General features: G+C 39.8%; 3 protein-coding genes across 3 annotated transcripts; 1 reads left to right on the forward strand and 2 right to left on the reverse strand.

Annotated features, from left to right (window-relative positions):
• Window positions 1-1,154: 1,154 nt before the first annotated feature.
• LOC119909503 (potassium voltage-gated channel subfamily F member 1-like) lies at window positions 1,155-5,297 on the reverse strand. Its single transcript, XM_038727752.1, has one exon. The coding sequence runs from the start codon at window positions 4,982-4,984 to the stop codon at window positions 3,485-3,487; it is 1,500 nt and encodes a 499-aa protein (XP_038583680.1). The 5' UTR covers window positions 4,985-5,297; the 3' UTR covers window positions 1,155-3,484.
• Window positions 5,298-7,356: 2,059 nt separating this feature from the next.
• Window positions 7,357-15,051, forward strand: pdia6 (protein disulfide isomerase family A, member 6). Its single transcript, XM_038726771.1, has 13 exons — window positions 7,357-7,515; window positions 7,851-7,992; window positions 8,786-8,843; window positions 9,619-9,745; window positions 10,052-10,158; window positions 10,271-10,407; window positions 10,869-10,983; window positions 11,681-11,821; window positions 12,666-12,750; window positions 13,108-13,180; window positions 13,264-13,422; window positions 13,534-13,630; window positions 14,366-15,051. Exons 1-13 carry the CDS (start codon window positions 7,497-7,499, stop codon window positions 14,435-14,437), a joined length of 1,332 nt encoding a protein of 443 aa, XP_038582699.1. The 5' UTR covers window positions 7,357-7,496; the 3' UTR covers window positions 14,438-15,051.
• Window positions 14,971-25,999, reverse strand: hpcal1 (hippocalcin-like 1). Its single transcript, XM_038726772.1, has 4 exons — window positions 25,718-25,999; window positions 19,048-19,544; window positions 17,690-17,795; window positions 14,971-15,670 (listed from the first exon to the last, which is right to left on the reverse strand). The coding sequence occupies exons 2-4, from the start codon at window positions 19,423-19,425 to the stop codon at window positions 15,573-15,575; spliced, it is 582 nt and encodes a 193-aa protein (XP_038582700.1). The 5' UTR covers window positions 19,426-19,544; window positions 25,718-25,999; the 3' UTR covers window positions 14,971-15,572.
• Between the last annotated feature and the right edge of the window lie 945 nt (window positions 26,000-26,944).

The following is a 26,944-nucleotide window of genomic DNA, read 5'->3' on the forward strand; positions in this document are numbered from 1 at the left end:
AAGAATACATAAAACAACAATAAAGAACCTCACGCCAAACACCAAAGCTTGAGTTTGTCTTGAACTTCCATTTGTCTGGACCATTTATATAAATGCACAGGGATAACCCTTTTTTTAGACAGGAGGCGTAAGTAGAAGATGATTCCCTTTTCGTAATTGTCAGTGGATAGAGGAGCAGGGAGAGGCAAGCGGAGTCACTGTGTGTTGATGTTGTGATCAAAATGGTTGGTTGTAACTCAATACCATTATGTCAGTATGTCACCAGAAAACAGTCAGAGCTGGGAGTCAGCTGGATGGGACACGTTTCAGGAATTCCTTTGATTATCTAAACACATGCAAACGCAGTAGTTGTACAGAAGTGTACAAAGTATCTGCTGGTTCAGGGAGAATGTCACACTGTGTTTATTTACAGCATCCTAAGCATGATCCACGACCAAGATTCAATTAAATATTATAGTACACAGCAGTAGGCTATGATATTGAAATATGGCATGCTATGTAGACTTTGCCTGTATTGTTCTTCTCCACCCGCACTGCACGCTGTACAACTTGTCGTGGAATGAAATGTCAGTAAGATAATGTGAATCGTCAGCTGGGCAATTTGAAGAACATTCCTCAACACCCACACAGATTGTGATCTTTCAGTCTGTTTAGAGGATTATGAAAATCTGTGTTGCATGTACACATGCACGAGACAACTTTTTTTCAAAGTCATATAAGTCAAGTAAACAACTGGATTGTCGGCTTGTCCACCATATCTTTAGAAATGTTAGAAATAGGGTTTTCAAGCGAAGCTGGATCTATCTCCAGACATAACAACTATGAGCATCTATTAAAAAAAATGTATTCATTTAGTAACAACCACCATTAACTAGCTGGAAATGCTCACAACAATTGTGACTAATTTTGTGGAGGGACAATGAGAATCATTTTGAGTAAATGCTCAGGAATACCTCTTAACTTTAACACCTATGCCACGTATGACCAAAATGTGGTTGTAAAATTTAGTGATAGCCAGCAGATCACAGCAGGTCCCTGTAAAGTGGATCACACATGGCTGTGGGTATATGGGTGAAGGAGTGTGTATGTGGCAGCGGAGAGGATGGGGAATGATTGTATACAGCAGTGTGTGTGCTTATAAATCTAAATTGGAACATGAAGGTACATGTGTCTTTTCATGTGCATTGTTCCGTTACACAATGTACGTCTTTGACATTTCAGCTCCACCTGTCAGTGTGTACAAAGGCCTTTCTCCCAGGCTTTGACATGTGAGAATCTGCTGCTGGCCAGGAGAGATAGCAGAGTCCTGTGTAGGACGTGTGGGTGGACAGCCTGCAGAGTCCTGCCTGACCTCCTCCATGATCTTTCTTTCGAGCTACATAACTTGAAGACTGGAGCTCGGTGGAAAACATTACTTAAAGGCAAGGCAGCAGTAAGATGAATCACCTTTCTTCATTCCATCAACAAGTGACAGTTGATGTAGTAATCACAGCACTTCAAATTTTACATTATATACCTTTACTTCTAGGTACCCCATCAGGCCAAATAGTGAACACTTTAACATACCTGAGCCAACATAGTGTCTACATTTTCAAGTCCAACATAAAACATTGTGAAGATTACATTCCATTGTTGCATTATGTGACAAAATGTGTACTTGCCATTTTAATATTTTTAATATGGGAAACATTCTACAATTTGATCGGATCTTCATATTAATACCTGCATATTGAAACTTGACCACTATTGCAATTGAGTATAAAAACTGTGGTAGCAAGAAAGATGTCTCAACGGTTAGCTAAAAATTTATACAGGTTTTAACAAAGAAAGATATAATTTTTTCCATTATTAATTTTAGCTATTTAAACAATTTATAAATTGTAAGCTAAAAGTAATGAATAAACAAATAGATCCACCGTTGAAACAGCTATTTGTAATAGATAAACAAATACTTAGCTAAAACTAATGGATAAATGGTTGAAATGTCCATCTTCTGCTGCCTCAAGTGGTGGTAGTAGGATTGCAAACTTAAAATTTCACAAAATATGACTGGACACAGGAACACAATCCTGACATAAATCATCCCTCCATGGTTGCAACAAAATCAAACCACTGACATCTGAGACATGAGATTTAAACTGAATAGGCCTTTGCCTAATTTTAATTATAGCTCCCCTACTGTGCCAACTAATGTAGTTTCTAAGGACTATTTGTGCTATTTATTCTATTTTAAGACCTTTCAAACTGTGAACATGTAACCTTTGAATTCAGCGCCCATTAATTCAATTTAAGTGCCTGTTAAAACAGGGGACAAAACAAGAGCAGTAATACATTAAGACACGTGTTTAACACGTGGACACTGGCCTATAAATACACCTTCCATTTATATTGATAACCAGCAGGGTTAATAATGAATACCATTTTGTTCAAGAAAAAAAAGTCCTCATTATTTATATTTTATTTTCATTTCTACTAAGATTTTCAGGTTCAACAAGCCACTCTGAAACTGATTTTTGTTTAACCTCTAGCCTGTTGCTCCTTCCTCCTCGACCCATAACTCGGTGGTCAAGTTATTCCACTGAACCTCCGGGGAGGACCAGAGTGGTGACGGCTGCTGTAATATTTAAACCCATTATAGGAACATGACCTGCAGCCAAGGATGCTTCTAAGGTCCCGGTGTCACTTACATGATCCCATCTTGAGCTGCGCCCCCCTGACTTTTAACATTCTTACATAGTAGAGGGGTTTTATATCTGATATAGGCCTATTACCTCACAATCATTCAGTCTCATTTACAAAAATTACTCTGCTGCCTAGAAGATCACAGGCAGAAAAAGCCTTGTGATTATATGTTGCTTTTATATTATCTAGCTACCCTAGTTATCACCTTTCTCTAGTGTACATTTATGTGTCTGGGTTTTGAAATGTATCCTACTTAATTTTAAGTCTATTAAATTCCAACAGTTTTCATTCAGTTTTGGTATAGTGCCTGCACACCCTTCATTGTCCTCTCATGAGATAACTACATTTCTCTTTTTTCCCCGGAGGAGCTGCTAGTCTTTATTATAAAAAAAAACATTCATTGTGATATATATTTCTGTACAAAGGAATAAGCTACAGTGCACTCTACAGTATGAGTGTGAGGATTGGGGATGGGGGTGTTATATAAGGAGCCTACATGGGGGAATCGGTGTACTGGCTGTTCAAACAGAGCCCCTATGGGGAGTCACTGCGCAAAGGCACAGCTCATCAAGTCAATACCTCACACATATGTCACTTTAATAGGCCAATTCCTCATTTGCATTGAAGGTCCTTGAAGAGCGTTACTGCTGTCCTAATATTTCTACCAGCCTATTTACAAGCACGTCTCCATCATGGCATCATTAACCCTCAGTTGTGTGGGTTATGTTTGAGTCAAAAGATGAATAATTGATTTGGTGCTTTGTGGTTTATCTTTTTCCGAATGATGCAGAGTCTTCAGTGTTCATGAGATGAAATATTCAGTGGTCTCAGCTGTGCTTTCAAAGCTTGTTTCCATGCTGGGGGTCTGCATCCCTGCCCCTCCCCTGGGATCCTTCAGTAAGGGCATGTATGTGTCGCTGTGACAGGAGCGCATGGCGCCTTCCCAGACCCCTGTACCGCAAACATGTTTATGGTCTCCCGGTGCAGCCTCCAGCCGGCCATCGCCAGAGCGCAGCGCCATCAGTTCAATCTCATGCTTGGCCGCAGTCTCCAGCACCTGTTGCTTATTGTAGAACAGCACAAAATTGTTGATGATGGGGTGTATAGGCAGCGCTATGGCGATCACCCCGCACAGAAAGCTGATGGCCGCGTTACAGCGACCTAAAGTGGTCTTGGGGTAGACGTCTCCATAGCCCACCGTGGTCATGGTGATCACCGCCCACCAGAACGACTGTGGGATGCTGGTGAACAAGGTTTCCGGGTGGTTCTGCTCCATGGTGTAGCCCAGTGCGGAGAAAAGAAAGACCCCTACGCCCATATACATGAGGAGCAGTCCGAGCTCTTTGAAGCTGCTCTTCAGAGCAGATGTGAGGGTCTGGAGTCCAGAGGAATGTCGTGCCAGCTTGAAAATGCGCGCAATGCGCATTATGCGTAAAGCCTGCACCGCCTGCTGCACGTTAGCCAGCTCCATCACTCCTGCGCCGAAGGAGGTCAGAATCAGCACCACGAAGAAGGGCATGATCGCCATAAAGTCGATGATATTCATGAAAGACAGGACGAATTTTATTTTATTCGGGGAGGAGATCAGACGCAGGAGGTATTCAATAGTGAACCAGCCGATGCACACTGTCTCGATGACCTCCAGAGTCGGGTGCTCCGAGAGGTTACCCTCCGAGTCCTCCACCTGCAGGTCGGGGATGGTCCCGACACACATCACCACAGATGAGACGAGGATGAAGATAAAAGAAACTATAGCGATTATGTGCGCAGGCAGCGAGGACTCCGGCTTTTCCATCAACCTCCAGAGGCACATCTGGAAGCGCTGCCAGCCTTCAGCAGACGGATCACCTTCTCGGTCCACCAGGATAGTTCTCACTTTCTCTGCGATCTCTGCAAGTTCATCCTCTACCTCCTTCAGGTGGCATTTACAACAGTCATCCAGAAAATCAGAGTCGATTTTCCAGAACTCCATCTCCTTCATGAAACAAATTGGACAGATACCTCGTTTCATGTGAATCTCTCCATAATAATAAAGCTCAATTATACACTTAAATGCTTCGGGGTCTCTGTCAAAATAAAACTCCCCTGTGTCAGGGTCGTAGTCGTCACATAGTAGAGATATTTCTTCAGAAGACTTAAGCGAACAGTCCACCAGTTCTGCCAGCCGAGTGTCCGGGTAGCGATTCAACACGTCCCCATACAACACCTGTTTCACCCCGCCGATGTTGACAACAATCTCCGTCTCTTCACTGGCCTCGGAGCCGTTGCAGTCTGCGTACCGCGTCCTCTGGATCCCCCACATTATGTTGACAACAAGTCAGCCACAAAACAGCCCAGCTGATCAAGAATTTTACACAACTGTGCTGTCAAAGTAAACGCAAGTTACCAGAAGCCCTGGCGCTGTGCGTAAAGACCTACCAAATCTTCTAGTTTTTAAGTTTTAGTTGAAATAAATAAATAAAATGTTTGCTTAGAGGTGACTGCCTGCGCGAAGTCTTCTCCGTTCAATACAGCCGTGTCAGGCAGTGAACAGTGCGCCTGTGCTCTCTGAGAAAGTTGGCATTGAAGTGCGCGTAATGTCAAGTAAACCACAATCAAATCACAAGCCATCCGGTCATAACTTTCAAAATAAACCACTTGCTAAGCAACAATGTTTTTTATATCATTACAATTATTCAGAAAAGAAAATCAGTAGATTTTCCATTGGTTTCTAGTGGTGGAAAAAGTATTCAGATCATTTACTTCTAGGCAAAAAAGTGAATAACTACTAAAAGTAGAATAAAATAGCAATGGCAATTGAATTAACTGGTCTATAATTAATCATTATATCATACCTATAGATCCTTTAATATTGAGCCTAATCAAATACTATAATCTCACAAGCAACTGACCATAATCTAGTCAGCCTGTGCTTTTATTTTTAAAGCCATGTCCGTGTTTTCCGGTGGTGCTCTGGCTCTTTGTGGTTGTCTTGACGCAGCGCAGTGCAGCCAGGCACAGCAGATCATAAATCTCAGCGGCATGCAATGAATTGTGATGTAGCAAACGGGGAAATCAGGGACACACACTCTGCTGGGGTTTGGTGGCAGCTCGAAGAGCAACAATCAGTTAAAGCTGATCGATTAACAGGCAGTACTACCAGCAACCTAAATCACCCCCATTTTACAACAATAGCCTATAAAATATTTTTCCAGAGGCATTATCCATCATCCATTTTGAATGTATTATAGGCTATCACCCAATAACCCCGACAGAAAAAAGACCCAGGCTAAGTAATAATCACTTAATCGGAGAGATAATATAGGATCTATAAATATTAAGATATTATAAAATTCATTATTATAGGGCTATTTGGTGCTATCAAGTGATTGATGGGTGAGGATTATAAGTGTGACTGCAATTACTGGAGCATTACTGGAATTAGTTGGGTTTTCTGAGGCTACTTTCAAATATAAACTAGCAGAATAAGATATATTACAATTTGCAGAGTGAGTTCCACTGAACAGTTCTGCAGTAGCCCACGCTGAATTTGTGATTGGCAGACAGACTGACAGCAACTCAACAGTACTTTGGCTTGTTGCATGTCTCCACCTAGTGACAACATCTTCACAGTACAGTAGCCTAAAGGCTTTTATTTGTCTGTTTTCAAACATCGCTGCAAACCACTGAGGATAGGAATCCATTAAAAAGTGATTTTAAAAAGTATGTAGGCCTACAGAACCATAAAGTCCAGTGTTTCTGTTATAGAAAAAACAACATCTGAAGTATAACCTGCAAGGCAGTGGAGTCAAACTTTGGTTATGTGGTTATGTTTTACCTTTCCTTCAAGATTATTGGAAAGAAATCAAGTTAGGCTGTCACTGGTGTATTTAGATAGATAAGTCATTTTCGGGTATATGGAGGACTTTATTGAGCGACTGAATTTTTGTTAAGAATGAGTAGGCTATTCTTCTAAAGACATAGGCCTATACATGTATACATTTTTCTGTATTGTACAGTACTTCACATAAGTATTTCCATTGTATACTTTATACTTCTACTCCACTGCATTTCAGAGGAAAATTTACATTTTACACTGCCATTATCCAACTGCTGAAGTTACTACTTACTTTGCCGATTATGTATTTAAGTAGCTAGTAGGCTAACCTCTTCAACTGGCTAAATAATAATCCACTGTTATAATATAATAATAATATTATTATATGCTCTATCTATCTATCTATCTATCTAATTCTTCTGTTCTTTGAAATTGCCTGCTTTCACTCTTGATTCAGTACGCTGCTTTTTCATTGTGGTGTTGCTGCTTTTACTTAAAGGATCTGAATACTTCTTCCACCATTACCAATGAAAAGTTATGATAACACAACAGCAACTGTTATTTACCTACTTTATATTGTATTGCTTTATATTTTATTTAGTTTGAAATACATGCCACTCTGTGTGATAGCCTACTATGTGTAATATATTGTAGCTTAACTGTCTTATTGTTTATAAATATGCATATGGGCATGATACACTTTTGTATTTATTCATTAGACTTGTTAGACTGAGTCAGCATTGTCACAGTTGTTTCCTCTGCTCTTGGTGGAGTTGCATGTTGCTTCCTTCTCTTTCTCCTCCAGCCCATCGTGTCTTCAGTGTACCGCGGCTCGAAACTACACGGCGCACGCTTATTGGCTGAGGCGCGGCGTCGTCACTAGCGGACCAATCAACGTGGGCCACGGTGAGATTTTGCGATCTACTTTTGTGGGTCTCAGCTGCAGCAGTCTGCGAGTGTTGCTAACAGTGGAGGCGAGCAGAGAGCAGCTGAAACCATGAGACCGCTTTTACTTGGTGAGTGATAACAGCAGCAGCCTTTCTACTTGATTTAAATGATAGTTTTGTAAATTTGTTAATGTTAGGTGTATTTAACTGTTTTGCAAGCTGCTGCTTGTTAGCTTGAACAGCTAATAGCGGGCCTCCGTTAACGTTATCGGTGAATCAAACAAACGTCCATTTCACTTGCTGTTACGTTAGAGTTTCTCGGCATATTAAGTGTATTTAAATATGGCTAGGGTGTCTGGTCAGTGCTTGCTGTAGCTGGTTAATAATTTAACTTAATTGAACAAATTAGAGCACGCAGTGTTGCGAGAACGTTAAACATTTTGTATCTTCATCTTCTCCTTCAGGAGTGTTGGGTTGCTCCCTGGTCCTGTCCGTCCAAGCCTTTTACTCAGCTAGTGATGATGTTGTTGAGCTCACCCCCTCCAACTTCAACAGGGAGGTGATACAGAGCGACAGTCTGTGGCTGATTGAGTTTTATGCTCCCTGGTGAGTCCATGTAACTTTGGTGGCCATTATTCAGTGGTAACAAGTGTCCTCAGATCAATCAAGTTGTGACCCTGTGACCATAGTTACTTTACATACAGGCATCTTACATTGACTCAGTGATGTTTGAGTCTTCTGTTTGTAATTGCTCCTACTCATAAGTAATAACCTTATGATCTGAAGAGACTGTGGAGACATGTGCATGTAGCACACAGTCATGTATAAAAGCAATTCATAACGCTTTACAGATATGTTTCAGCATAGATGGAATTAGACAGCATGTGCAACACCTTTAAATCTTAACTAAACAGGAAATGACTTCATTGTCCTCTTCTTAAAAGTTGCCTGACTTTGAATGAAGCTAACATCAGATGTCCTCTGACCTTAGGAATGTGCCAGGTCCATAAACTTGAAACATGTCACACATATCTTATATATGCAAAGTCAGTTCTGTAATGGACAAGCCAGTGGTGATGTGCACACCTAAAATCTATGCAAATAAAAGGTGCTAAATATTCACTGTACGTGTTTAATTTTGGATCATTTGATTCTGTGATTAACAGGAGTAACAAGTACTTGTTATGTATTTTGAACACATTCAGCTGTCCTGTACTGAAGGAATATAGGAATATCTCCTGATAAAATGAAATGTGTCTGGACTTCTATACTCACCCATCTTTCTCATTTACTTACATTTCCTAACTCACGAAGTCCCCATATTGTAAAACTAAACTACTAGCAATGAAACATTTTCATCTTTTCTCCCTCCCTCCTTCTCCACTGTTTATCACCAAAGGTGTGGCCACTGTCAAAATCTGACTCCGGACTGGAAGAAGGCTGCCACTGCCCTCAAGGTAAACAAAACGTCTCCGGTCATCTTGCCATTTATTGCCAGCTGTGCTGTAGAGTGACAGACTTTGTCTTTGCTGAAGACATTTTCACTGAAAAAACTTTTAACTGTTCATCAATCAACCCTATCAGGACTGGGCAATGATGACAAAATCTAATATCAAAATATTTTAGTGAATACTACTATTGGAAATATGACCAAGATGATGTGCTTTTACTAGATATTTACACACAAGAAACAATTACTTAATAATCAGGCAGATATAATGACCAAGCAGATACACTAGAGGCATTCAATGTTCATTTCACTCAGTTAAAACAAACAAATAAGTTGAGGGAATGGTTTCATTTTGCTGCTTTGCATCTTAACGGCCAGATCCAAAAAGACAACACTGAAGCTAAAGTATAACATGGTTATTAAGCTCTAGCTCACAGCTTTGTTCAACCTAAAAATAATTTGGAGTTTGTAACTCAACAGGGAGGATAACACGTGAGACATGGGCAGATATGGGACTGTAGTCAAATATTAATGAATAATATTAACTTGGTCCAGAGTCAAAACAAGACTCACTGTTTATTTCATGGAATGTGCATTTCCACACACAGTTATCCTGTCTAAAATTTATCTAAACCACATTGTGTTTGTGGACAAAGTAACTGTTGCATGCTTCCAGAGTCGGTGTAAAAAATGTTATGTGAAGAAAGTAAGGCTTGCTGTATTTTGCTGTAATTAAAAGTTATGACTTCACACTCAAACTTGTTTGCTCTGAAATCCTTCAGGGGATTGTCAAGGTTGGTGCGGTAGATGCAGACCAGCACAAGTCACTGGGTGGTCAGTATGGCGTCAAAGGTTTCCCCACCATCAAGATCTTTGGAGCCAATAAGAACAAGCCGGAGGAGTACCAAGGTACAGACAAACCCACTGCAGAAAACAAATAGCTGTTGAATAAGCAGCTTTTTGACTTTTTTATTTGACATCTTCCTCTACAGAACCTCACCAAGCCCTGTTAAAAGTTTTCCTGAAGAGATACATGTTATATAATCGACTCTCTATCTGAATTGTTCAGAGATAATAGGATGTGGGTGTCAGGGAGACAGCACACTTTGAAACTAGCTTTCAAGGCTGTTTTGGAAATATTCTGCCTGCTGAAGTTGTTGGGAGGCAGACTTTGAGGGTTGCAGTGACTGACCTTTGCATGTCTTCCCCCTTCAGGTGGACGCAGTAGCCAGGCCATTGTGGACGGAGCCATGAACGCTTTGCGTGCTCTGGTGAAAGAGAGGCTGAGCGGCAAGTCTGGCGGCTCTGGCTACAACAAACAGGTAGATCCAGAAGTGCGCTCGTGCAGTAGCTTTTTGTTGTAGTTATTTCAAATTGGAGATACCAAACGCGTAAATGAACGTGGTTAAGTAACACTCATCCGTCTTCCAACAGAGCGGTGGTGGAAGCAGCGGTGGCAGTAAGAAGGATGTGGTTGAGCTCACCGATGACAACTTTGACAAGATGGTGCTGGAGAGTGATGATGTGTGGATGGTGGAGTTCTTTGCCCCCTGGTGTGGACACTGCAAAAAGTGAGTTTGGTGCCTGACAGTCTTTAGGAAGTGGTGAAACCCCCCTCACCATGTCTGAGATTTCTGCCACCCCATTACAGCAGAGGTTAATGGAATTTTGTTTGTGCTGCTCACAGGACTGAAAAGTTAGTTTCTTTTCGGAAACAATGTTCCAGTAAATCAGGATAATCCACCGAGCTCACTGAAAACCCTTCAGTCAAGACTAATCCCTGTCAAAACTGTTCAGTGACATCTGAGCTATTTAACCATGTGAATCCAGTTTGCAACACCTTTTACATTTAAAGATTGTAGATTTTAGTACATTTGATGTCAGTATATCAGAAGCACACTTTGTACAGGAAACCTATTAAAAGAAACACTGCACACTTATACTTTTGAATTCTTAATTTTCTTCTGTTGATTGACAATAATATACTTAAAGTAGTTTTTCTTAAGCATCGGTCTCTTCTGTTGTAATATAGCCTGGAGCCTGAGTGGGCAGCTGCAGCCACAGTTGTGAAGGAGCAGACCAAGGGCAAAGTTCGCCTCGGAGCTGTGGATGCCACTGTGCACCAGGCTGTGTCCAGCCGCTATGGGGTGAGTAAGAATCCGTAAATCTAATCTGATATAGTGGTGCACAGTTCCAATACAACTATAATAGTAGATGCAAAACAAAAGTGAGAACCATCACTGCTCAGTGCAAACACCATGGCACAATATGATACAAGGTGGCACATTTTGGCCACAGCTGCTAAGCTTGTCTAGTTTTAGCAATCGTATATGTTTTTTACTAATTTAAATAGCCAAATTAGCCGGTGAACCTGATAATCCACCTGCCATTAAGCCTTGGGACAAAAAGGCTGATCTGCCTTGCATATGTGGTCTTGACCTTGTAAACATGCCTGCTTGTAAAGTTTGAAATGTAAAGTCTCGTGAACTGATTGTGGTTTGTAAAAGCCTATGCTCATATGTCCACGCTCTTCTTACTGGAATTGGACATTGAATTAGTCTCTGTAGCATTTTAGTAGAATATGTCTATTACTGTCCAAAAAAAGCTACAGTATGTTAGTATGGAGTAAGTCAGACCATATTAATTATTTTGCCTGAGGAAATCCAACTTCAAAGTCTAATCATTAATTTCTCTCATTAGTGTGTCTTTTAATCTGTCTTCTTATACAGAATAATTAAAAGACACATTTCCTATACTGAATCCCTAATTAAATAAAAATATGCAACTTAATCCAAGGCAATTATTCACAGAACTAAAGCAGTATATGTGTTATGTATGTTTTAGATCCGTGGATTTCCCACTATCAAGATTTTCCGCAAAGGTGAGGAGCCCGAAGACTACCAAGGAGGCCGCACCCGTGGCGACATCATCGAGAGGGGCTTGGATCTGTTCTCTGACCACGCCCCTCCTCCTGAACTGCTGGAGGTCAGTACGCCTGTGTATTCGCAACATACATATGTTTTATAGCGCTGGTATTAAAAAAAATTCAGAGCAGAATGGCCAACAGCTTTTTGTATTGTTGGTCATTAACCACAAGACTATGATCTTTTGATCTATGATCAACCTCTAATTGGTTCACTTACACAAAGATTTTGTTTTTGTTTTTGTTTTTTTGAGCATGTGCGGTGTGAACACAAAATCCAAAATGCTGTTATAAAGTTCTGCCAATGACACACTTGTTACCAAAATTAGACAGTAAAGGGGGAAAACTGCTGTCACGGCTTCCAGTTAAACTCCTATTGAGTCTCTATATACAATAGAACTGGTCAATAAAACAGTAACGAAAATTATTGCGATTATAATTTTTCTCAATAAAATTATAACAAGTGTTCAACAAATGTTTAAATGTTTTGATTTAATTCATTAGAATCATGAATGAATTAGCACTTAATTTTTCTATCAAGATATTTATTCTGTTAAGGAAAAGGGACTGAAGAAAGATTTTTACTTAAGTTTATTCATACAAATTTGTTGAAAAAGATTTTATCATTGTTTTGAATGTTCTACCTCTGTGAAATTATCCACTGTTTGGCATCAAGTGTTTGTTTGGCATGGTCTGACCATAAAGAATAGTTTAAAACCACAATAAACCATCTGGTTTCTTCAACTTTCACTCAGGAGCAAAAATCAGCCTTAAAGCTTGAAAGCTATAATGATCTGACATTTATCGTGAATATTACCTATATCGAATGATTTTTATTGTGATAACATTTTTGGCCAGCTCTATATACAATATAAAATGTATGTGTAATGTAAATGTCTGTCTCAGATCCTTAATGAAGACATCTTGAAGAAGACCTGTGAGGACAGTCAGTTGTGTATAATTGCTGTCCTGCCACACATCCTGGATACAGGTGAGACAAGACACTCCTGATTGTGGACATGTTAAATAGTTCAGAAATGTAACCTTAAAGAAGTTAAATTTCACAACAAAAACTGAACTGAACAGACATGCAGGGTTATGGGTTCCCTACAGTGCAGTTGAGCAGTTTATCTTTAATATGATGACAGTTCACTGGAAATTCTACTTTTTGATTTTTGAGAAGCCCAAATTATTAACTGCTGTATCATTCAGTAGCTTATCAAAAGCAGCTGTACTGCTGTGGACATTTGTGTAGTGTGGGGACATTTGTTACACTGAAGATGGATGCATTATGAGACCTTTTTAATTCTTGAATCACTCACCGTCTGCTGTCCTTGTATCTCAAAAGGTGCGGCAGGTAGAAACGGCTACCTGGAGGTGATGATTAAGATGGCTGATAAGTACAAGAAGAAGATGTGGGGGTAAGTATGAGAGGCCAAGCACGGGTTAGTATTCGTATGACTAACTACGACTGTGACTAACAGCCCGCTCTCCCTTTTGTCAGCTGGATGTGGACTGAGGCTGGTGCTCAGATGGAGCTGGAGGCCTCTCTGGGTATTGGTGGATTTGGCTACCCTGCCATGGCGGCCATCAACACACGCAAGATGAAATTTGCTCTGCTCAAAGGCTCCTTCAGTGAGACTGGCATTCATGAGTTCCTCAGGTAAAGGGGGGGCTGTTGTCTGATCTTTATATTTTTTACAAGAATGTCAAATCAAAATACGCTTTAGAGTAAGCTGAGTGACAACGCTCATGTGGTTCATCTTCTCTTCAGGGAGCTTTCTGTTGGCCGTGGCTCAACTGCCACATTTGGAGGTGGCTCCATGCCCAAGATTCACACTGTTGAGCCCTGGGACGGCAAAGATGGACAGGTGAGTGGGAGCATCACAGTGGTCAGATTTTCTTACTTTATGTACAGATGTTAACAGGTTTGAGTTCTACAACCAAACAGTGTTAAGCTGGGCCAACACTGTACGTTTTTATTTAATTTTGTATGTTATGCTAACTCAGTAACTTTGCCTCTGTTGTATGAATCTCAGTCAGGACTACAAGCCACAACATATAATATGTGACTCCAATAATAAAACAAGCTCACTATAGTTTACAACAGATCTTTTGACAGCAGCCATGAGAGACATCGGACCATGAAACTACTCAAACTGCAAGATAGTACACCAAAATTACGGACTAAAGAGAAACCCAACCGATCGTTGATCATGCAGACAATTCATGAGGCATCTTGACCTCCCTCACACTAAGTAACTAAGTCCAACAGATCTGGAAGAAATTCAGCCCAGTTTAAAAAAAAAAACAAACAAAAAAAAACAAATCAGTTTTGGGTCACCAGTGTGGGGCTCAGTGCGTACAGTGCCTGTCCTGCTTATTACAAAAAAACTCTCCCTGCTCTTTTTTGCCTCTGTACTAAAGTCTTGCACACAGAAGAGTTGGTCAGATGTTTCTTCTCTCACAGAATGAAAGTCCATCTGTAGTTATTTGACTCAATTTAGTAAGATGTCTTACATGCAAACAGTCTAGCAAAATATGTTTTCATGCTTCCCTTCTTTGCTAACAGTTTGTCTTTATTTTAAACTCCTTGTCAACCACAGCTTCCTGTGGAGGAGGACTATGACCTTAGCGACATAGACCTGGACGATGACATTGACAAAGATGAGTTATGAGCCCAAAGGGGCGGGATCTGATCCAGATTGGCTTGGTTGGATCTGGTCTGGTCCTGCGCAACCCGCCTCCCCTCTCCTGTGGACGAATGGGAGGCCCGGTCGCCCAGTTACTGAAATACTCCAGCAAAGACACACGAGAGACACCTGCAGTTTCTCACATCATCTTTGTCAGTCACACAGGGGACAGGTGGGAGGGGGGCGTGTCGTGTCCCTGGAGTGAACTCTGCCTCACAGACCTGCTGAACGTTAGAAGCTGCATATTTATACAACCACCACCACCTGAGGAGAGGAGGGGGGAGGTTCAGAATGTGGCATTTCTGTTGTTCATTCAAGTCTTTTTCAAACATAAATTGTTCCCCTCGCCCTCTTCAGCCACCTTCAACCACCTATTTTAAGATGTGGACTTGTCAAAGTAACACTTCAATGTCCAAGCTGACTTTTTTTTTCTTCTCTTTTTAAACCAGTAAGTGTGAATCTTGGTGGGTTTGCATCATGTCTGTCCACGACAAGGGGATACCGTGGGACTTCTTGTGTAGATTTTTCTTACACGACTTTATTTCAATTGTGTGAAAACAAAACATTTTTGTTACAAAAATAAAAAGGAATAAAAACCATCAGAGCCTCCTTATTCACATAAACTGTTACATCATCAGGAAAACGCATATCATTCACTGAGCGCATGCAATACCAAAGGCATATAGAACTTGTTAAGAACAGCAACTGTTAAGCTGCAGTTGACATCCTGAACAACAATAAGCCACTTTCTAACACCGTTGAATCAAATTATATGAACTAATGTAATTAGTTTCCTCCTAGTGTAATACATAATGGGAGTCATAATACTTGCGAGCACGTAATCCAGTGAGCATAAATATATGATATGGCACTTCACTTATGGAGAACAGGTAAAAACCTTTTCAAGGCATACCACACAATACCTGAACTGAAAGCACGTCATAGTTCACAGAAAAGGAGCCACAAAAGAAAAGTATCCATTAAAGTAAACATTAAAACATGGAGTGTCTGTTGGGGGCGTTAGGACGGCAGAGCCTCGACCAATTGAACAGCAGGAAGCTGGATGGATGTGGTTTGTGATTGCGGTTTAGAGAGTGTGTGTCTGTCATTGTCTCTGTCCTCAGAACTGACGAGAGGCTCCCTGATCCGACTGCAGCAGTCTGACGATGGACGGGTCGCTCTTAGCACCTTTAATGAACTCCTCCAAAGACAATCTACCTGTGAAGTAGAGACCAAAAAAGATTGAGTCAGCAGCAGTCGAACAGGTGACGGAGGTCTGGATGCTGTTGTGCTATTTTCATGTCATTCAGGAATTATTTGGGTGTATTGCTTAGCACTTTGACAAAAAGTAGGAAAGGGCAACACTACATTTTTAAAATTTTATTTACGAATCAATATTACTGATGCCAAGTATGAAAAAAATCCTTTTAGTAAGTAATTTCTAAGGAATTAATTTATTATTAACTGGTACCGGCCATAATGAAACCAAAATACAACTAAATAGAATCATACCATTAAAATAAAAATGAATGAAATATTTATATCTAGTGAAACCTAATTACTTATAATATTTCTATTAAGTGGGTTTTTGGTTTTGCAGCCAAACTATCTGATCGGCACATTAGTGGGATAAGAAGAGAGGAGAATAATAGAGAAATATGGCGATGTACACTATATACAAAATTTCCTCCTTACACCGAATAATAATGTAATAAAAGTAATAGACTTACTTAATAAACTTAATCGCTCTGATAATAAACATTATTGATACAGTACTTTAAAACAAAGTGCTTTACCTGGCTAATAAAATCAGACAATTAAATTAAAATAAAATGGAATAAAAATAAGTGAACTATAACTTTCGTTCACACATAGAGCTGGTTGATATGGCCAAAAATGTTATCACAAAAAAAAACTTCATATAATTTGATATTGATAATTATCACGATAAATGTCAAATCATTATTTCTTTCAAGTTCTTTCAAACGCTCTATGACAATGGATCACTTCACAAATCTGAGGTAGAAAATTCAAAACAATGAAGTAAAATCTTTTTTCAGTCCCTTTTCCTCAACAAAAAAAATCCTAATAGAAAAATTAAGTGATAATTCCTTTGTGATTCAAAAGAATTAAATCAAATTTTTGAAACATTTATTGAACATTTGTTATATTGTTACTCAGGAAAATTATAGCACGATAATTATCATTATCGTTTTGTTCCCCTGCCCTAGTCACACAGCATCTATAAACTGCATTAGAAAGGACGGTTAACTGAGTTTTGCTGGATTTACCCTCCACTGCAGCTATAGCCTTAGGCCTGGTCTGTGGAATCACGCAGTGTTATAAAAGTTGAGACACACAGTTTGACCTCCTGCTTCAAAAAGACCACCATATGAATAGCTCTAAATATCTTACAGAAACGTGGCATGTCACAGAACAAGACTTTGGGAGACGCGTACATATCACATGGGTGTTGAATCACCTTTTCACACCAAATGTCAAACTACTGGCATCGAGGTGACTCAGCAGGCTCAAATGCAAAAGGCTGTTAATGATTTTGTGAGTCGTGTTCATGTTATGTGACCTCTAATTTCTCTCTGTCTCTCTCTGTTGCCCATCTTCAATATTTCGCATTTCACTCCAAACTGGTGCAAGTGCTAAATGTATAATGTCAAATACTATTTCATAACTAATGTCTCATGGCACCTCTAAATTTTGTGCTGCCTTCCCCTAACCAGTGGAACTGAGTAGCTCAGCAATGTTAGTTCACTTTTGTTTTACAAAAAGTTTCATTCTGAGTCATGGAGGACCAGCACACTCATTAAGTAGCTATAAAAAGAACTTGGTAATGCTTCCCCCTCTTTAGCATTTATAAGGCTTAAACAAACATTTAATGAATAGTTCTGACAGACTATAATGTAGTTGTAAAGAGATATAAAGACATTTTAAGTGTTTATTAATGTACGTTTGTCAGAAATTATAACTTCTATTAGACATATTTTATATTATTACAATTGTTTTTAAGTATATTGTGCATCTGTTTATGCACTAGCCACTTATGGGTACCCACAGGAGGAGTTTTAGTTGTTGATAAATGCATACATTTTTCACAATTATTAAAAAACCTTTAAGCCTTTAAAAGCTAAACAGAGAAACTTTAAGTGAAGTGTTGGCAAGGACTTTGGGTCTGCAACAAACTCTTCACAAAAGCACATACAAATAAATCACCAGTCTTACCATCATTATCAATGTCCATCTGTCTGAAGATCTTATCTGTCCTTTTCTCTGGTGTTGATTCATCCTCAGGCATCTTCATCACAGATGACACCATCTTGTAAATTGCCTACAAAGGAGGGTAGGCACGATGGCTGTTATGTGCATATTAATGTGGTTGGTTGTCTGTGTGAAGCTTTCAGGCAGTAGAGATGAAAAATAACAAAAATGAGTTACATCTTTCATCTGAATGCTTTGACCTGTTTTCTGTTGCTACCTGGTAATGATGGTGTTCTAGCAACTAGAGCTCATCTTGCTGTTATGTTCACAGTGCTATAATGTCTCCATTTGCATCCTCAAAAACTATATACACATTTCACATCATGTAAAGCTCTGTGGATTTGAGAGAGAAAGAAGAGAAAGAGAAAGAAGTTTTGCTGAAAATCAGAAAGCATTCTGCAGGAACAAAAGCACTGGTGCTTTTCAGTGTTTTTCTTTTTTTTACCATTCGTTTGTATCCACAAACACAGCATACTGAGCCAATATTGATATGGCCCTGCAGGCTGCCCAGCTCACCATATTGGAAGAGTAAATATAGCCATAGTGATAAGAAAAAACAGAAAGGGCAGCCTGCATCCAGGATGTGAGGTGAAAATACCTTATGACCTGCAAATTACTGTTAAGCCTAAAAACAGTCATTAGACAGGAAGCTAAAATGCACACAACTCAAGCAATTAGCACTGAAATAGTGTATTAATCATTAATTGGCAACAATTTTAATTAACTTTTTCAGCAATTAAAAAAATATTAAATAATCCTCAATTCCAGCTGCTAAGATGTGAGGATTTGCTACTTTTCTTTGTCTTTATGTGATGGTAAACTGAATATGTTTAGGTTTGGACAGTTGGTCAGACAAACCACGACACTAGAAGACATCACCTTGGGATTAAGGAAGTTGTGACGGCATTTATCACTATATTCTGACATTTTATAGACCACATAATTAATCGATTTATCTAGACATTATATGTCAGATTCCTCAATAATGAAAGTAATCGTTAGTTGAAGCCCTACTACTAGTAATATTTTACACTAATCTTTAGTGTTGAATACATTCCATTTGTTATTTTGTAATATAGTTGTGGCTTAAAATGTACCACAAAGGAAACTGATTAGGTATCTTCCTTTTATCTAACCGTTCTAGGATCAGATTCTTCTCCATTAGACATATAATTCTGATGACGCAAAACTAGTAAAACATTAAATAACCAGTGTATAATATCATCTAACTTTTAATGTCAGGGTAAGGCTGAAGTGTCTGGTATAAACAGCATTTTCATTTATAAAGAAACCCTATTCTGAATCACACAGTGTGTCCTCACCTGAACTATCTCCAGCATCTCTGCCCGACTGATGTACCCATTCCCGTCCAGGTCATACATGCTGAAGGCCCAGCGCAGCTTCTGCTCCAGCCCGCCGCGGGACGTCACACTCAGGGCGATGATGAACTCTCTAAAGTCGATGGTGGCGTCCCCGTTGGTGTCAAATGTGCGGAAGACGTGCTCAGCGAACTTTGAGGCATCTCCGTAGGGAAAGAAGTTGGCGTAGATCTTCTTGAACTCCTCCACAGTCAGGTGGCCGGTGGGACAGTCCTTGAGGAAGCCGCGGTACCACTCCTGCAGCTCGTGGTCGGTGAACTCTGTGTTTTCCCTCAGGTCGTTCAGGACCTCGGGCCGCAGCTTGCTGTTCTGTTTCCCCATGACACAGCACCGTCAGGCAGGCAGATCGCTGGGCTGGTATCTGTACCTTCTCCTTTCACTTCTCCTCTCTCCCTGTGCTTTTACTCCCCACGTCGCTGACTGCTCCGTTTTCTCTGCTCCTGCAGGACAGCAACAACCCTCATTAATTTCCTTGCCTGAATATCATAAATTATTAATTGGTTCAATAATTCCTCTCAGCTTGCAGCTTTTTGTCATAAAACATGTGCTGCGAGATAAATCTAGACGGTTAAGAGTCCACACAGGAGAAAAACAGACACAAGACAACAGCTCAGACGTCATGAAGTTATAATATGTGTGTGTGTGTGTGTGTGTGTGTGTGTGTGTGTGTGCGGGTGTGCGGGTGTGTGTGTGGTGGGGGTGGCCTGGTCTCCGTGGATACAGTATGAATCCTCTGGCACGGTGATAATTTATCGACCCTTCACTACATGGTGGAGGGACAAGTGTCCTGGGGCATTGTAATTCTCAATAAAGCCACTTTGTGAAAGGTCAGACTGATACTGACTGTTGTTACCGAGGAGGCCAGACATTCACCTCGACAATAATCCCCCACCTCGACGTGAAAACGAATATTCTAATTGATTTTAAGCAGGCGGAGTTCATAGTCTACACTGATTAAAGACAAACACAAATTATGCCAAAAAAATAAATACATACCAATGCAAACAAGGACACTGAAGCATTTGACCACCTGTGCCTATTCACCTTTCGTTTCTGTGGTTTGTCTAAATCCTGTTTCCATGGCGTTAATCTGTTAAATCTGTTTATTCATGTTTGCCGGGGTATTCATGATTGGAGATATGAGGATGCATAAAAACAACACATCCAGAATTAAACAATAACAACATAAAAGGTATTAGGTGGGACACTTTGTGCATGCAACCCACCGACGAAGCCGAGGCAAACATGGGTTAATAATGGGTGGTGGGGGCAGACATTTCTTCTTAAATAACAGGATAAAATATCTGTTTAATATGTTTTGTCAGCAAAGGAAAAGTGGTTTTATTTTTTGAATCTTTATTTATTTAGGGGAGCTTAACTGGGAGGGAGCCTCTCTTTTGCAGGAAGACCCTGATCACATTCAACAACCACAGTCTGATCTGCTGGCCACTGAGCAGCTCCACTGGAGCTGTTGGGGTTAAAGACCTTGCTCAAGGGCACTTCAGTGGTGGTAAATTTTTACTTTCCACACCCAGATTTATCCTGTTGGTCGCAAGCTAGGTAAGGTAAGGTAAGGTATACTTAATTGTCACATTGTCACAGTGCTATCCACCCACTTTTGCATCAGCAAATGAAATCCATCTGCATATCCTACTAAACAACCTCAAATATTTTTTGTATTAGCCGTCTAAAATCTGTATCTCATCAGATGTTTAACAGCAGGGTCACCATAGGGCTAAATAATTAATCTAATCTTATCAAAATCGCAATATGGCCCAGTGCAATTTTTAAATCATAGGAGGTGCAATATTTGTTAAAGGCAAAAATCAAACCATAATTAATTTTAATGTTTTTCAATGAAAATTAGAACAATTATGTAAAAAATTATTCCTTGATGCAAATCATCATATCACAAATAGATATTTTTTCAAAATTATTCAGCCCAGGTCACCTTCAGCTTGTGCCCTTTTGTGAAAAGAAGGAAAGAGAAAGGAGCAGAAAGAAAGAGACAAAGATCAGCATGGTCAGAATATAACAAAATAATTTGAAAAGTAAAAACACGTGATGGCTGAGCTAATCTTTTACAACATGTATCTGGTAAAGTGTGTGAGTGGGAGGGACAGAAAGAGAGATGTGTGGGGGCAGGGAGGAAGAAAGAATGGAAAAAGTATGACACACAGAAAGAAAAACTATTTCCATCTATACTATGTGAGCCGCTTCGCTAATACCTGTGGTTCAATTACATAATAATCCTTCTGAATAACACCTCCACTTGAGTTACCTATAACAAATTTATCTGAGCAGGAAAGATTTATTATCCCCCTGTTCTCTCTCTTTCAATTATTGAAATCGCTCCTGTGTTATTGGCACCAGGATGATTCTATCTGGCGTAGAACAAATGAGAGCAGTGTGAATGTGGATGGGGTCTTTTCTACACACAGACACCCTCACGTCTCATACTTGTCACACGGGTATAATTTCCTGCAGTTTTATGAATCGTCAAAAAGTCACAGAGTTACATGAGAGGCAGGCGGGTTTAGCTAATGACTCTTTACAATGTCACTCAGACTTATGGATGGAAAATAAATCAATGAAACCAGATGCACAACACATTATTACAGTTTATTTCTTACCCTAGTTTCGTACACATTATGAAATCAGCAAAGGGAACAGCAGTTCCATAAAGGTTTGGCACTGAGGCTTAAAATGTTTTCAACCCGTGTGGTGGTTAGATTTTAAAAATGAAAGTACCATAATATTTCATTGCTATGACATTTAATTCCAGATTGTCTGTACTAAATGTTGTGCCAATCCATCAGGTAGATATTTTACTTGATAAACAGAAAGCTCTGAGCTTTAAGTAAGTAAGTACGATTCATCTTCTGGGCCCGGTGAATGTCTGTACAAAATGTCATGGCAGTCCATCAAATAATTGTTAATACTTCTGTCTGGAGTGGTGGACTGAGCGACCAACACTGTTACTCCTAAAGTCATGCTGCTACCATGGCTATAATATAATAATCTGACACAAATGATATTGGTTTAAAACAGAGCAAAAGCATGTGCTTTTTATCCCAGTGACCCACTGGGATAAAAAAGCAATGCTCACTTTTAGAATATAATATCATTGTCCGCTGCCTATGTTTGAACTCTGCTATGATATAAATCACACACTGCAGTCCTGACCATTGTCCTTCCGCTCTAACATACAACAGGATGAGGAAGCGGCAGCGCCTCTTTAGCTCTGGGTCACATGGGCTTTTCCAGGACAGCTCAGTGTGCAGGCTGAGCTGGAGCAGACATAAATATGGGCGTTGCTATTACTTCTCTCAAACACACAAAGCCACATGAAGATTCCAGGCTGGAAGACTGAAAAGTGCTGCCATGTTGTCTAAAAAAAGCTCTGAGGCTAAATTAAGAGTTAACTTCCAAGAGGAGGTGAACGTAATTATGGAGGGGGTTGTTAGTTAAGATAATGCAAACACACTAATCAAATATTCTGGGTCGCAAATAACTTTTACAGATTCCACTGACCTCTGAAATATGCTCATTAAAGCCTAAAACTAAACTTGAATCCCACTGATAAAGTTGTGGTTGTAATGTAAGGCTTACTCTATGTTATGATTTTCTTTTCAGCATAACAGAAACAAGGATTTCTGGGCAAGTCTTAAGAGTTAACAGTTAACTTTTGTTTTAAACTGATACGAAGCAAGAAAACAGCTGGTTCACTTTATTACCTGCTGCAGAAAACTGCTGCTTGCCTCAGTTGCCCGGTGTGGGCAGCTGTTATTCCCTCTATTTGTGCTCATAAAAATCTAAGTATGCATACAGGCCTGCATTTGAGACTCCACAGGATGTTTAATGCGTTTTCGCAGCTGGGAACTGGGCAATTCTGGTATCATTTTTTGAGTGCAGTGGAACGTCTTCTGAAAAGTGGTAAGAAATAGCTGCTAGATATTGCTCTGACATCTACGTGACCTCATTTGCAGAGAGAATCACGCGCTCAGTGGCTTGACTGCTGGAGTCACAGAATAAGTTTGTAAACTGAACACAGTCTGCGGGCGGTGTTTGATACACAACAGTCCCCCGAGATCACCATTCAGCATTCAGTGTTTGCAATTCCCCTCGATTACACAGCAACAGTCTCTCTCCTTGTCCCCCAAACCCCATAGCCGTCCCTGTTCTGTATGGTCCACTGTCCTTGCCTAATGAGACTGTTTCACAGTTCCAGTGCATCAAGTATCCCCCTCCCCAAGGCTACAGTGGAGATCCTATAAAGCTCTTACCAGGCCAGTTTCACTGATGTTTGCCATACTTGGGCCCACCTCATTTCCTGGGTAATGGCTTTTCACAACAAAGAAATACTTTATTTCCCAGATGCTCATTACTTCTTGTATAGCAAAGAAAATAGTCATAACAGGAGAGATGAATATTTAGATACGTATGTATGCACATGGCTGGGGTCGGTAGCCAAACTCCCAGTGGTGCATCCATAAAGCTTGACACACAGCTGATGGAGCTCATTATGCCTCTGACAGCACATCAGTTAGTGAGTGGAGGAAACAATAGACAACTGGTGTCAAAGTTTACATTAAAATGTAAAACAAACCAAAAAAAAGATTTGGCAACTATTTTGATAATAAATTAATCGTGTATAGTCTTCATATCTGGACTGTTGGTTGGACAAAACAAGGTATTTAAAGATGTCACCATCCACTCTGGGAAATTATAATGGAGATTTTACAATATTCTATGAAGTTGAGGTATGACTTGAAGTATGACAATATAAAAACAATAAGTGTTAGTTGCAGCCCTAAAACAGAGTTTGTTTATCAACTGGATACCCCCCCCCCCAAAAAAAAACAGCACTGACTCTACATTTCCCATCCTCAGCTCTGCTTAAACACGACAGGGAAAATATTTTTTCATGCTCTCTGAATCGCGCCTCTTTTGACTGAAATGTAAATCAACAAACTAAGTGATATGGTTCGGTGAACAGAAAGAAAACAAGACTTCCCATTTTAGTGGTGCGTGTAGCCTGTTGCGTGCAGTGGACGAGCGGAGCAGCACTGTGGGCCTGAAGCACTGTGTATTGCTGGTTAACTAAGACGGCATCAGGTGTCTTAGGAGTATGCCCAGTGTAAGAGGAAGAAAAAGAGAAAATGAGCACTCCAGTTATTCTTATTCTCGCTTTCAGCGCTGCTTCGTGCCAGTCTCTGTGAACTAGTGTCAGAGAAAATCATGCGGTGGATCAGGATGAAGTCCCCTGACACACCAGTAGTCAAGGCAACAGGATAGTAGTGCTAAGGCTTATGAGAGGGAGGTGGTGTAACTATCAATCTGGGGCACACACAGGGCAGGAGATATATGGAGACTCAAGAGAAGCAAGAACCTTTTTTTCTGTGTGCTTTTGTTTCAAATGTTTGCAGCTGGTTTTAAAAACATTTTAATAATTCTGTTTAGAGTCACCCATAATGATTTCTGCGTCACACTCATCGCTTGATATGGTCCAGTCGGCGGCAAACTGTTTTATTGTCTGAAATAATAATAATGAATGCAACTCTGTTTTGTGAGCTTTTATTTTAGCAGTGAGTTTGTAAGGATGCACGTTTCTCAACTGGTGAGTGGGCGTATAGGATACACACTCTTCACATGTTGGCTTTGGTCTTGCTATTAAAAAGTGTGAGATTTAAAATCAAAACACTAAACACAGTAAGGACAGTGTGGAATAGCAGTTGAAATTAGTGGGTTGGTAATTATGGCATGCCACAAAAATAGGTAAAGAAGCATGACACACTTTTAGCTTCACTTTTGCACCTTCACGCCATATATTCTTAGGGCTGGGCAATAACAGTCTATGGCAATAACTCAATATTTGCATTAAACTTTCAGCAGAACCATATAGCAATGAAATTAAGTTAAAATATTATCATTCTACATTTTCTCTTGTCCAAAATGACTTTCTTAAAGCAAGCTGTGATTAAAAATGATTAAAAAATAGTTAGTTAGCTGGTTAAGCTTTATTTTTTCAGGAAATCTCATTGAGATCAAGATTTATTTTGTTAGAGAGACCTGAGAAAAAATTACATATACACAATATCATCATAACATGACAAATTCATCCACACAAAACAATCACTGCACACACACCCATCTACATTAGTTAATTATCATATGAAAACGTTATTGAAGCATTTGTTTTATACAAATGTTTGCTCTAAAAGGTGGAGCACAGATCTTTGCTCTTTAAAGTTTAATTTATGTTTGTTTGTTTTTTGTGGTGGTGCATACTTGCAATACTGTATTAATGATTACACTTTCAGGATTTGTTTATAGTAACGTTTCAAGCTACTTGCAAAACTTTCACTTTGTATTTTTGAGTCTGCCAACTCGGTAATAAGTTACTTAAAAACAGTAAACGGTTTTAACATCTCCACCCTGAGGTGTAAATTAGGTGAGATGTAAGTTAGCTAAGGCTAGTCCTGTATGGGTGTAGTCCTTTTAACAACCTCTTCTGTCTTGGGGAAACTGCTACAGAAGTCCATGGTGGAGCAGACTGGACAACTTTAAACAACGTATTTAGTTTTCATAAAGTGATGTAAACTAAACTTACCTCTATCCGAAGTGTTCCGTTTGAAAAGTCCACTTTCCCACTTTATTACGTCACATACAGCCTAATTTAACCGTTAACGTAACAGTAGTCTAACCTAACACCTCCTCCTGTTGATAAAACTGTAAATAGACGAGAACAATTCAAGATCTCGGGTGAGTTTTACTGCCGTCTGACAATTTCAGAGGTGGAAAAAAAGATGTTAAGTTTGACAGGAATAAGCTAGGTTCTCACTTAGTCTGTCCGGCTCGGCAGCGGGTTTATCATTTTAGTGGAAGATGTGGCACAGAGCTCGGTTTTCATCCGACTTGCCCAAGTTACTACCAAAGGGTTTTCTTTTCTCTTTGAGGGTGATTAAACTGTCGTCGCCTGGCTGCTGGAGAAGTGAGGCAGCACTTTTCCTGATAAAGAAGAAGATATGTGTCCAAAATAAATGTGTGTGTTATTTAAAAGGTATTTTAAGATGATTTGCCAGCTCGTAGTTTACGTGAGTTACTACAAATCCCCCCGCAAAGGCGAATGGGTCCGTCCACACTCGCTGCTTCTTCCATCGTAGAAACAGTCGCAGCAGCGTCCTGTGGAAAATTATCACTGGAGACTATTATTAGCACAATATCTAAAATAAACGTTTCACATTTGAGGGAAAATCTTGATAGCCTACTGGGAGAAGCACTCAGCAACTGCACCAAGCATAAATATTATCATGCAGAAGTCCACTGAAAACAGCAATTCTTTAATAAAACTTAGATACAGCAATTCTAAAAGATGCGGTTTATGTCATCCTGTAGGCAAGATGCTATTGGCATTCCTGTTATTAAGATGTAGCCTCCAGAGAAATGTGCAGAAAGTGTTGTCTTGTTGGAGAAGCATGGGCTGAAAACATACTATAGCCTTGCTGGACATGCTCTTTAATTACCGCCTACAAACAACAACATCATAATGTGTTCTGATAAATAAAAAAACACATGTATTTATATTGCCACAACTAGCTGCACTAGAAGCAGCATTATTACATAATGAAGTTATAACCTAATTTCATCTTTCCCAGTATTACTTCTCCCTCAGTCTCTATCTGAAGATGTACACTCATCCATCAATACTATGAAACCAACCTCTATTGTGTAGGCTAAAGTAACACTGCAGGCAGAGTGGTGTGTATGTCAGCATTTCAGTGAGTGGATAAATTATTAACTGTGTGTGTGTGTGTATGTGTGTGTGTGTCTTCCTGAA

The sequence above is a fragment of the Micropterus salmoides genome, unplaced genomic scaffold, assembly GCF_014851395.1.
Source record: "Micropterus salmoides isolate LMB-PRFRI ecotype aquatic unplaced genomic scaffold, ASM1485139v1 Ms_hic_scaffold_18, whole genome shotgun sequence".
Lineage (NCBI taxonomy): Eukaryota > Metazoa > Chordata > Actinopteri > Centrarchiformes > Centrarchidae > Micropterus > Micropterus salmoides.

Excerpts from the sequence above, each read along its gene's own strand:
- LOC119909503 (XM_038727752.1), bottom strand. The coding sequence starts at position 4,984 with ATGTGGGGGATCCAGAGGACGCGGTACGCAGACTGCAACGGCTCCGAG.
- pdia6 (XM_038726771.1), top strand. Across the intron at positions 13,181-13,263 it reads TACAAGAAGAAGATGTGGGG|CTGGATGTGGACTGAGGCTG; the intron begins GTAAGTATGAGA and ends CCCTTTTGTCAG. Across the intron at positions 13,423-13,533 it reads GGCATTCATGAGTTCCTCAG|GGAGCTTTCTGTTGGCCGTG; the intron begins GTAAAGGGGGGG and ends TCTTCTCTTCAG.
- hpcal1 (XM_038726772.1), bottom strand. The coding sequence starts at position 19,425 with ATGGGGAAACAGAACAGCAAGCTGCGGCCCGAGGTCCTGAACGACCTG. Across the intron at positions 17,796-19,047 it reads AGATGCTGGAGATAGTTCAG|GCAATTTACAAGATGGTGTC; the intron begins GTGAGGACACAC and ends CCTCCTTTGTAG. Across the intron at positions 15,671-17,689 it reads GATGGACATTGATAATGATG|GTAGATTGTCTTTGGAGGAG; the intron begins GTAAGACTGGTG and ends TCTACTTCACAG.